The sequence below is a fragment of the Lepidochelys olivacea genome (genome assembly GCF_965140295.1).
Source record: "Lepidochelys olivacea isolate rLepOli2 genome assembly, chromosome: 1".
NCBI lineage: Eukaryota > Metazoa > Chordata > Testudines > Cheloniidae > Lepidochelys > Lepidochelys olivacea.
The window spans coordinates 164619647-164631807 of record NC_140411.1 but is presented as its reverse complement, the minus strand read 5'-3'; the positions used below and the strand labels follow the sequence as shown (position 1 = coordinate 164631807).

Sequence of the window (12161 nt, the reverse complement as noted above, 5' to 3'; positions counted from 1 at the left end):
GAAAGCGGATTTGATGTGGGTTGCCTTAAATTAAGGATGTATCTTTAACATATGTGAAGGGTACTTGCAGTATATAAATAAGGTGTGTGCCCTTTTTAGCATTTTTAGGACTCTGAATAAATAAAGGTAACTTTTTTAACATAAAGTATAACACAGTTTAATCATGATTATCACAAAACACAGGCGATCAGGTAAACGTTCATAACAATTTTTGCAACTTTGCATAGTGGATCTATGCCCTTGCCCATGCAGGAATCCCTTCTGTAGTTTAGTTGTTGGTCATCAGCCAATAGCAGGATGGCACACACCTTCTGTTTTGTTTAGGCGTGCACTTTCCTAATGATTAGATCTTTTCTAACTGCTAATAATACCAAACCCCTTCTCTGAGTAGAATCTGTAGGCATGGCCTAAGTGCCCTGCGCAACTGTCACAGTGACTCTGTTGTAACCAGGGCAGTAGTGGGGTACTAATGCTATTGTTTAAGTCTGTAAACTCTGTCCTTCAGTTTAGAGTAAGGACTAGAAACTTCAGTAATCTTAAATTTTGCAGAAGATGGCAGGCCATCTGAAAAGAGCTGAGATAGCATTTTGCCATGTAATGGTTAATTCCAATTCATCTGTATAATTGAAGAGACATTCATTTCCTCAGTCCTCAGGGAAAATAAACCCTCTTCTATATCTAGCAAACAGAATTTGGAGTAAATTATTACTGTCAGGACTAGGCTTGGAGTTCTGGGGAGAAAGGCACTCATTTGGTGGGCATGTCTGTCATGAATATTAATATTTGAAGTTTATTTGCAGTGCCTACAACACCCCTAGCTTCCGTGCTGGTGCTCGGTTGCTCAGCTCCCTAAGTGGATATGCCTACACTAAACGAGCCTGGAAAAAAGAAGTTCTGGAGTTATTTGTGGACCCCGCTTTCTTCCAAATGGACACTTCATGCATTCAGTAAGAAATGGAATTGTGGTCATCTGTAATTCAGTTGGAAATTTCCAAAAATATTAAGGGGAAGCCTACTATTATTGAAAAGAAGCTTTATCTTGAACTTCCCGACAGAATATATTAACACTGAAATAAGTGCCAAATTTCTAGTCCTAGCAAATTGTTTTATAAAAAGATTAGGTTTTCAGCAGTGTGTAGAGGCAGGATAACTTCTCTTCACATCGTGTAAATGCATATTCTCCACGTTAACTTTGGGATCCTCACATAATCGGGTTCAAGAGCATAAAATAACCATGTCTGGCATTTCAAACACAAATCAAAAATGAAATGGTAAAATGTGCTTCTTTTGTATGAAATGTTATCCTAGGGTCTCTTTTGTATGATGGTGTGTCTACACTGACAAGTTGTGTTTATCTTTAATTCTTTGTATATTTTATTCAGTTGGAGGTCCATTATAGATCATCTTCTAACACATGAGAAAACTATGTTTAAAGATTTCATGAGTAAGTATTCGTTGCTGGTAATTTATTGCTACAATAATTTGGATTTTATATTCTGGTGAGCTCTCAAACGTATATTTTGTCTTACATTAGATTAAGGAGGTAATATGTTATCTTCAGTGCATTTTCACAGCTCATAATGTTACCAACCTTGATTAGCTATAGTTAAATAATTTACTCATGGAAATCCTTCTCTATTAACATGCTCAAAATGGTAGAGAGTAATAGCCATGTTCAGGAAGATATTCTAAAATTTCTCTTTTCAGAAATGGTGATAAATGTATGATAAACTTGGATTTCTGCAAACAGACTTCATCAGAATTATTGCCACTTGTACACGTCACTTACCGATGCTTATCTTGCTGGGGAGTTTAAACCCCCTACTGTAGCACCTCCTGCATATAGCTCAGATAAGGGATTCCTGCTATCGTATTTTTGCATGCGTCTGTCTGTAGGATAGAAAAGAGTTCCATGCAGGGGGGAGCACCATCATAAGAGCAGAAGGCTTTGGCATTCTTTTGACCCCTCACACTCTAAAACATCATTCACCAGGCTCGACCAAATTATGGGAAGTCTCCAACTCTCAAGGCCTAAGGGAGGACAAGAGAAGACCCCTAAAACACACATGAGAGTTGAGGGGAGGATACTTTGGTCTCTGTCCTCCATATACCCCTTAAGCCATTTTAAATTTTTAAAAAAAAAACGAAGATACAAACTCTTTTAAAAAGAAACCCTTAATTTATTTTGGACCCATCGATTTTAAATCCGTGGCAGGTATTTCAGTGTCACAGAGCTCTTTCTGAGAGATCCAAAATCATACGTATAAGAACTCAAAGTAGAGGAGAGATGGGCACACAGGGGTGGAGGTGGGAGTTGGAATTGCTGGGCAACCTCCTAGCAGCTGAAGTGCTTCTCTTGCAACCAGAATTCCCCACCCATACATGCAGTCCTACACTGTGCCAATTGTCCCCCCTTTCAATGGGTTTTAACGGCCTAAGAAATAGCTAGGGCTGTCAATTAATTACAGTTAACGCCTGCAATTAATTGACAGCAAAATTAATGCATTTTTAGTGCGTTAATCGCATACCTATGGGTAGGGCAGGAAGCATCAGTGGCCAGGAGGGGAGGGGGCTGAAGCAGCCTCAATCCGCAGCTTCTGGGGGTGGGGGGGGAAGTGCAGAGGGTTTGGAGCCCCAAGAGTAGCTGAAGCTCTGCAGCCCTACCCTGTACCCTGAGAGGGGCTGAAACCCCATGCCCTCAGGGGGGCTGAAGCCCAGAGCCCCTACCTTGACCCTATATTTGAAAATATAGAACCCCCCTAAAAATATTTCAATAAATGGTATTCTAATATTGTTTAACAGTGCGATTAAAACTGTGATTAATCACAATTAATTCTTTTAATCTCGCAATTAATCATGATTCATTTTTTTAATTGCTTGATAGCCCTAAAAATAACTTGTGTTTTTGAAGTAAAGATGTATCTCTTAAACTGTGTACATATGGTCTTTTTTGTAGGTATGCAGAGCAGTTCTTTAAAAATGTTTCCAAGTTTTGAGCAAAAAGCAATGTTGTTAAAGCGTCAGGCTTTTGCTGTCTTTAGTGGAGAAATCGATCAGTATCACCTTTACCTTCCATTAATACAAGGTAAGAGTATATGTTTTAAATGTGCCTTGTTTCCATAGATACAGTCTTCTTATAGGTTACATATTTTTGTTGTAATACCTATTTCCCTACCACCTCTGAATGTTTACTAGGTTCGGGGGCGGGGGGAAGAAACCTTTAAAATCTCTGATCTCTAACATAGTTAGTTTTTGACAAAAAAAAACCCAAACAAAAGTTAATCTATCTCCAAATCATTGTCGTGTTTTGAGAAAATGTTTAGAAAAACTGACAATTTCTTTGATGGAGTGAAAAAAACGGCCAATCAAAACTGGATGACATAATCAAAGCAAACGACATTTTTTTCCCTGCATTTCTAATTTACCAAAACTAGTTTTATGTACATGGAAAAATTATAACTTTTTTTTTGAAAATGTGTTTCAGAACGACTGACAGAGAACCTCCGTGTTGGACAGACTTCTATAGTTGCTGCCCAGATGTTTCTCTTTTTCAGAGTTCTGTTGCTAAGAATTTCTCCTCAGCATCTAACCTCACTGTGGCCAATCATGGTGACTGAATTGGTAAGCAATAATGCCTTTACGTTTACCAATGTAGAAAATATTCCATTTGCTTTCCATACCCACCTTTCCCTTCCTTCCAAACACACTCCATCTTGTGCAACTGGTTTATGATTTTACATCTTCATTTTCAATTAGATAATTTGGGGGTACTGTTGTGGTTTGAAAATATATTTTACTTTTCATTTATAAATTTTGTTGTTCAAAGAACTAATTCTTGTGATAGGCTGACGGTGTTTTATAAATGACAAAGTTAAAATAAAACTTATCCTGCGTTTCCTAATCTCTTATGAAGCAGTCTTTTCCATGATTGAGTTGTGTATACACTTTAACAGTTTACAACTTTCCAAAAAAAAATGTGCCTTTTATTTTTTTTATTTTTGGTTAAGATTCAGACGTTTATACAGCTGGAAGAAGACTTAGCTGAGGAGGATGAACCATCAAAGTAAGAACTGTTTATCTCCCAAAAAACAGAAACAAATTAACAAAACATGTCTAAGAAACTCAGAATCTTGTACGAGGCTCAGAATCTTGTACGAGGAGTTGTGGTTGCTTTCTGGCTGGAATTTCTGAAAATCACAATAGCATTTGCAGCTTGCAAGCAATGTTGCATATTGAAGTCTGGCATTGACATACAGTAAATGTTGTCATTGGACAGCTGATGTGGCAATTATGTTTTAGAAATGGGCTACTTACAGGAAAAAATGGGTGAAGAGATTAATCAGTTTTTGACTATTTTACCATGTAGTTGTTTTTTTAATAAATGTCTGAAGATAAAATAGATAGTACAAATGAACCCTTATAGATGACTGTAATCCTTTGGCAGATGGAAAATATTTAGTGGGTTTTTTTTAATAGTGCTTTCCTTCCTGGTTAATCACACAGGAGCAACAGCAAAGTAAGCAGACAGAAAACTTCAGTTGATGGCAGTGGCCCCTTACTTTCAGACATACAACAGAATGAACTGTCCTTGTATTTATCAGCTTGTAAGTTCCTGGACACAGCACTTTCTTTTCCACCTGACAAGATGCAGTTATTTCAAATGTAAGTCCTCAAGTTACTTTTTTTAATTTATAGCTATACAGTATATAGTACTGTAGGTAACATACTATTTGTGCACCATTTAAAAATATGTAAATGTACTCTTAAGACTCTTATTTTCTCCTCCATAGTTAATAAAACGTGTGTGTCTCTCATCAATCTTTTCCTCATCCACAAGTTTTTATATAGGTATGGTGTGACTGGATTCCCAGGGGAGCCAGCTGAGGTCACTCAATTAGGGTGAAGTGCAAAGAATGGGGCAGACAATCCCCTGAGCTGGTGGATATTCCAATACTTAGAGTTACCAGGCCAGCACAAAACAGCTTCTTTATTACCTCACTGGTTGCCCAGAAGCCAACACCACAGTTCCCTTAAAGTAACCCAGCCTCAGGCCTCCATCCAGGTACCCAAGTCAGATATGATGAGGATTAATGAAAATCTTATTCATCATATAAAAAAGTTCTTCCAGTTCCAAAGGATTGGACACATTACCTCCCAGGTTAATGAATATTCTAGATCAGACCCAAGCACACGCTTACAGCCAATTCTTATTAACTAAACTAAAATTTATTAAAAAAGGAGAGAGAGAGTGTGGTTAAAAGATCAATATACATACAGGCAGGAGTTCAGTTCTTTAGGTTCAGATTCATAGCAGAGATGGTAGGCTTAAGCGTTTTTAGAATTTAGTTCATAGGTTAAAGTCCAATATTATATTCAGAGTGTTCCATCTTAGGACTGGGATCTCAATCCTTATGGCGTAGGCTTCCCTGCATGAAACCTCAAGCAGATCTGAGATGACAGGATCATGACCCAAAGGTCTTTTACACAGTGTGCTCGCATCCACTTGACCATACAGTCCTGGGTAAACAATGGGCAATCAGGGCGACTTTGAAGTAGGTCTATTTCCTAAGCATTGCCGGTAATTATCTACATGGATTAACATAAAATAATTTATCTATTAAGCAATCTATCACAAACTTCAAAGAGACATTATTTCACCCAAGATTCATCTAAATGTTAATATTCCCTTTTGATCTCTGAATCAATAGCTATAGTGAAAGACAAAAACTGTTTGTTTACATGGCTAGTATCTATAAGTAAACATACAATTCGTCTCACCGAACATTAAATCCCACCAAATGAGGGTAAATCCATCCTCATCATCGTATCCACTCATTATACTCCACACCTGAACGTAGCCATTATATGAACAACATACCCCCATATCTCAATGTCTGTACTTTGACCTGTTAAACTTTTACCCCCAATCGGGGAGATTGCAGATTACGTATTCCTTACGTATCCGTTCCTAAACCAAATTTTGTATCCCTTGATAATCTGTACCTTATTCCCTGATAACCAGAAACTTCTATGCTTAAACTCTGTACCGTTTTCTTTTTACTTCAACATCATCTTAATAAAATTATTAAATCATTTTGAACTTTTAACAATGTAGGCTAGAACTTTGAAATGCAAACCTATCTAGCACTGAATGGCCTTAATTACCATTTCTAACATGTCTCTACAGCTGGCTCTGGGTTAGTTAGCCTGCAAGCTGCTTAACCCTTTCTGGCCATACGTTACACTTTGTACAAGATTCGTTGCAATTATCTGACAGTGGTTTGCATAATTATATTTTAATCCGACAGTGTCCCATATGGACATAACCTGCTGGATATCTGACAACTATTTAGATATCAGACTTGGAGAAGATTTTGCTGTTTCCAACACTGAGAGAATTGTTGGGAAAGAGCAAGGGTCTGTTTCATTTTCACTCTTATCTATCCTTTCAATACTTAAACAGACTGACCACAAAATACAGCTCTTATAACAGAGCATGGTCAGCACAGCTATTAAAACAGTGGGATAAGAAAGCTTAGTGTTGTAATTTTCAGCATTTTTTATTTATTTCTAGGGAAGGGACTCTCAATGAATGATTTCTGACTTGTACAATTCATTTGTTTCAGGTACAGATGGGCCTTTGTTCCAGAAGTGGACACAGAGGCTTGTACCATGACCTCTCATCTAATGGAAAATCACCAGGAATGTAAACCACATATCATTAGAATCATGGACTCGTTAAAGATGAAATATGGGGTAAAGATAATGCTTCATTAGATACATATTTTCTATTTAACATTAAATCTGATAACTTTAAAGAACCATTTTTATTCATTCAGAAAAGTCAGCTGGGCGGTAGATTTCAGTTTCCATATTAAAAGGCTCTTTGGCTTTAAAATTGATCTATCTTGACAATATTCCTATTATATTACATTTACCTGGAGGATTCCAGATAGCCATTTATTTCAGGTGATTCACTATAGACACATCTACCAATTATGCAGGTAATATCTTCTGACCAGGGTCAGACTGGAAACTCCCTCCATTCATGACCCCAAAATGAGAAACTAATCACAGGAGATTTGGCATGTCTTCATAGTGTTACGTGTTCAGATTTAATAAGATTTGATGTCAAATAACAACTCAGTTGAAGTTTTATTTAAGTACTGATTGATTTGTCTTACTTAATACAACACTATACAGAAATGAAGAAAACATACATATCAGTCTGTGACTGGAGAAGTTTGGCAGCTCATTTCACTTCTAACTCAGTCCCCCAAATTCATCCCTTGTATTCTGGTTTAGATCAAAGAAAATCCTTCAAAATTTTTCTTTTCCAGGGCTAGCCCTGCTGAAATATCCTTTCTCATGTGTTATTTTGAATATTCTGAACTTACCTAATCAAAAAGTAAATTACATCTATAACTAATTTATTACTACTGAGACCATTTGTAACCATAATTAGCTCTTAATCATTTAGACATTAATCAATACGTTACTCAGTGGCTTGCTGTTACATTGATTGTAGAACACATCTGTTATAACAAATGTTCCTTGTGCAGCTTGTCTATTACTAATATCTTCTCGATTACAGTGCGCATTTATAAGCATCCTTTGTTAATTATTAGAAGTCCTTCCAGGGCATCTGTACTAGGTTAGCAAGATCAGGGTAAAAAGCAGAGCGGATAATTAAATACAGTGCTACTATTGATTTACAGACATTCATTAGTCTAAAACAAAGCACTCTTTAGCATGAGAGTTTAGACAGCTCTTTGGCTAATACAGAAATGTTTCTGGGAAGTTTAGCCAAAGAATCATGATTTTAATATTCCAAAGAATAATAAAAGATTAACATTTACTAACAATATTATGATCTTACATGCTTTGATCAAAAATGAAGTAGTTGATAAGAATATTGGTATTTTAAATTTTTAGGCTTCAGCATCAAAAATCCCATTAAGATGAATGGGGGTGTTCATGATTCTCAGGGCTATTGTTTCTGGTTGTCTGTAGAATCACGCATACACTGCCATCACTTTCCATCCAGTCTCATTTGCAAGCTGATCTAGCTTTGCAAGCATAAGGGCTAATATTTTCATGGAAGCTGAAATTCTGGAGTATGGAATGAATTCCAGGGGAAAGTACCAACTTGCTAAACTACTGCAACCCTGCTCATTTCACTCCTGGGCATAATAGATACTGCAGCTATTTAGGTCTTCTGGTTGGATATTGAAGGATGGGATCTCCATGTATATCTTGCACTGTGAATTGATAACTTAAGAAAAATTGGAATTCTTTTAATACAGGAAATCTTTCAAATATATTAAAAAATGACCATCTCAAATGAGACTAGAATATAGCCTCAAATACACAGTTATCATATGTGTATTTTAAACTAAACTAATTTATCACTTTAGATACTGCAACATAGCCTCGCAAAATGGGGAGGGTTATAAAGGAAGACAAAGCAGATTGTGGCTAGGAAGTATGATTTAAAAGTGCATTTGCGCACTCAAAGAACTCTGTTGTTCACAAAAGAAAATTTAATGTGTGGCTCTACTCAGAAAAGTGACTTTTTTAGAAATGCATCTTCTAACTTCAGATCTGCTTCCTGTGTTTATTCAGAGGAATATGTGCTTGTCTTAGCGTCACAATGTTTTACTAAGAGAAGGAGGACTTGTGGCACCTTAGAGACTAACCAATTTATCTGAGCATAAGCTTTCGTGAGCTACAGCTCACTTTGTCGGATGAAGTGAGCAGTAGCTCACGAAAGCTTATGCTCAGATAAATTGGTTAGTCTCTAAGGTGCCACAAGTCCTCCTTTGCTTTTTGCGGATACAGACTAACACGGCTGCTACTCTGAAACCTGTCAGTGTTTTTACTAATTCTGCTATTTCAGTACAAGCAGTGCAGCTCAGTGAACGAGCTATATTTTCTTTCTGCGTGTGCATCAACAGAGTCAGTATCAAAGTTTTAAGTGCTCCCTAATTTACACCTGTGCAACCCCCTTGAAGTCAGAGTTGTGAGGAATAAATAGGGTAGAATTGGACTTCAGAATCTTATTACATACACAGAACCTTATTGTGGCAGGGCATCTCACACACAGTTAATTATTCTAACCTCCATTATCCACTTGTCATCCTTCTCCACTTGTCATCCTTCTCCCATACTACTCCATGTCTGCCTTCCAGTATGTATGCAACACCTTCCAAGAAGTAAAGATGTAAAGCTGCTACCCAGTCCTTTTGGTTCTTTTTCAAGATCTATTGCTAATATGTCTACAGAACAGCACTCACTGACCGTTCCTAAGCAGGTGACCAACAGGGATTACTTGTGGGGGAGAGAGAATATAGAACCACATACCATTGATAGAAACTCACTTTTTAAAGTAAAACTCCATTTTAAGGCAACAGCTGTACAAATCCTCTTGTGATGCAAGAAATGCCTGGTGTAGCAGGCTGCAGATCTCACGTTGATTGACAAATAGTATCTAGTGCAAATTTCAACCAAGTTATGTCATAGAAGAATAAACTAGCTTTCTGCATAATACTCAGTGAATCTTCTGGTTTGTATGCTTGTTTGCAGGAAACAAACACTAATGAGAGAACTTCAGAGAAATGTGAATATCCTCTTTTGAACCTTCGTTCTATATCCAGCATCACACAGTTAATGCCCTTCTTCAGGACCCTGAGCTGTGCTTTCAAAGCACAAAGTAACAGGTCCCAAAATGCACAGAGTTCAGCATCTCTGTCAGTGGAATATCCTGTTGGCAACAGCACAAGGATCTTGAAACAACTAGAAGAAAGTGTTGAATGTGACTTTTTGGAAAATCTGGAAAGTTAAGGCAATTACAGGAGAATTGATTTATGTTGGTATAAATTGTGAAACCAAGCTACAACCACATTGTTAAAGAGATTTGTTTCTGATTTTTTATTTTGTGTTTTCTGCCACACACTCCCAGTTTTGAAACTGCAGTTCATCTTTTTTTTGTACTGGTATAAAGTACACCTCCCTGTGTCTTGTTTCTTGCTTTGTGTTGAACTGTGAGGATTTTTGCTCAGCTTCTGTGGAAAAGAAAGGTAACATAATTTAGTACCAGTGATAAGCTATCATTATAGTCTTCTTCACAATAGAAACATGAATAGGATTGAAGAAAACTTTTTGAAATTAAAGTAGAAATATTTTGACTAATGAAGGAAAGCGACAAATTTACTATTTATCTAACAAATTAGGAAGATATTTTAATCTGACTCTGAGAACCTTTCTTCTAAAGGTAAAAAGAAACTAATGTAACTTTCCAAAAATTGCACGTCCGTGTACAGTCAGTTTGCATATATAAATATTTTCCAGAAGCTGTTTAAATTTTGATTATGGTGCTCTTTCTTTAACAATTGCCCAAACATATTTATCTACTAAACTTCTACAGAAGTAAATTTAAATTACCAACAGGTGTATTTTATCAGCTTTAAGATGATGTAAGTAATGTGCAGATGTACTGCATTTGTAATCTCAAATCTGTATTATAGTAATATATTCTGTAAGATCAGTGATTATTTAATTTAGAAGACAGACCTATTCAGTAACATTTATTGCAATTTATATCGCTGAATTAAATTATTCCCATAATTCAAAAATGGTCACTTTCCTAAAATGAAAACTTTGTTCAGGAATTGTTCTTTCAGAGTCTAAAATCACTTTACAGCTTTTGAATGGCAATTTAAGTAAGGTAGTCCTGTAAAAATGTAAACGATTGTATATAAGAAACTTACACATCTTGAAATGTATGTGCATTATGTCCTTCGTAGAGACTTCTTTCATAGGTGATCAAAAGCAAAACCTTTTACAGTTTTTAAAGACTCTTTGTACAGGTAAATGTCTTTGCTGCTTTAGGTGGCACAAAAGATAGGAGGAGACAGTTCATGGGGCTGTGACTGAAAGGCTCAGGAGCAACCTCTGAATTCTGGTGGCAAAGCACTTCTGATGGATTTAGAGGAAAGGGATTGACTGGCTTATTCTCCCTCCACACAGTAAGGCTATATGTCTTAACTGCCTAGGATGCCATGTGTTTGATTGTGGCCTCATGGTGAGCATCCTGGCAGTTACCTGCAGAAGAAGGATTACAAGTTTTTGGGTTTTTTTAATTGAGAAAGCAAATGTTGCTGAATTTTCAAACTGCCTATTAATCCAATGAAGTATAAAATCATTAAGATCAACAGATAAGATAATAAATTGTGTAGGTTGAATTATTTGGGGGCTTTTTACATTTTTCATGTTTGTCAGGGAGAAGATCTTTACTTGTTCTGTTTTAGTACCGTCATCTCTAAAGACTTGTTTTTGTGCAATATTGTTGAGCAGTTGGCCACTGCTACTAGTGGTAATTGGAACCCTCAATGCCAAGCTAGACATGCCAAGACTTTTGATTTCAAACACACTATCACACTTTTCTATTTAAAAAAGTCTCCGTAAACAGTAAAGGCATTGGACGGTGCAGACAGATTTTTTTTTTTCAAGATTTATAGAGAAACACGGGAGGCTACTCTGCAATTCTTGTTGGCCTCCAGATAAACTTAGGTTTTTCATCTGTTTTGATACAAAATAAAATGGTGAAACGTACAAAACATGCTTTGCTGTAATTGTGCTATACCATTGACTAAAGAATAGTTATTTACTTATAGTCCTATGTTGAACTTTAATAATTTGTAAACGTTGGTACAATTAAGTCACTAGTAAAAATAAAATTAAGGGTAGTATTGTTTACTCATTATGAATGTGAATTATCAGACTTCTTTCCGAATGTAACTTATTGACAAATTAGATCTGTGAAAGCTGTTGGCCTAATCACGGGTACAAAGATGTAGTATCTCTTCTCAATCATAAATCACTATCAAACTGAAGCAGAACATTTATTAAAGTTAAGTACGTATGTTACTTCTAGAATTTTTTCATTCAGTGTAATCGGCAAATCAGGCTACACTCAGGGTATTTTGATGGTTTTATTTGTAAACTAATTTTTGTGGCGAGAGGCACCCTTTGTTTTCAGTGAGGGATTCTCCTCCTGCCTAACCCAGATGAAGTGCTTATGTCAAGAGGGCTGTCCGGGGTGGTTCACCACCAAATCTTTCATTCTAGGTCCACAGTTCAGTTGTAGATCTATTCAGCTG

The 12161-nt window shown here is 36.6% G+C and overlaps 1 protein-coding gene across 5 annotated transcripts in view; it reads left to right on the top strand.

The window, feature by feature from the left end:
• The window catches only part of DOP1B (DOP1 leucine zipper like protein B), an 87438-nt gene extending 75510 nt beyond the window's left edge, over positions 1 to 11928 (top strand). For all 5 annotated transcript variants that reach the window (XM_084611781.1, XM_084611780.1, XM_084611778.1 and 2 more), the window contains 8 exons: positions 801 to 947; positions 1383 to 1444; positions 2957 to 3085; positions 3485 to 3621; positions 4008 to 4063; positions 4504 to 4662; positions 6627 to 6756; positions 9586 to 11928. In XM_084611781.1, the coding sequence (XP_084467907.1) occupies positions 801 to 947; positions 1383 to 1444; positions 2957 to 3085; positions 3485 to 3621; positions 4008 to 4063; positions 4504 to 4662; positions 6627 to 6756; positions 9586 to 9843 (1078 nt within the window). In that variant the 3' untranslated portion in view covers positions 9844 to 11928. The remainder of the gene's footprint in view (positions 1 to 800; positions 948 to 1382; positions 1445 to 2956; positions 3086 to 3484; positions 3622 to 4007; positions 4064 to 4503; positions 4663 to 6626; positions 6757 to 9585) is intronic.
• Positions 11929 to 12161: the final 233 nt, after the last annotated feature.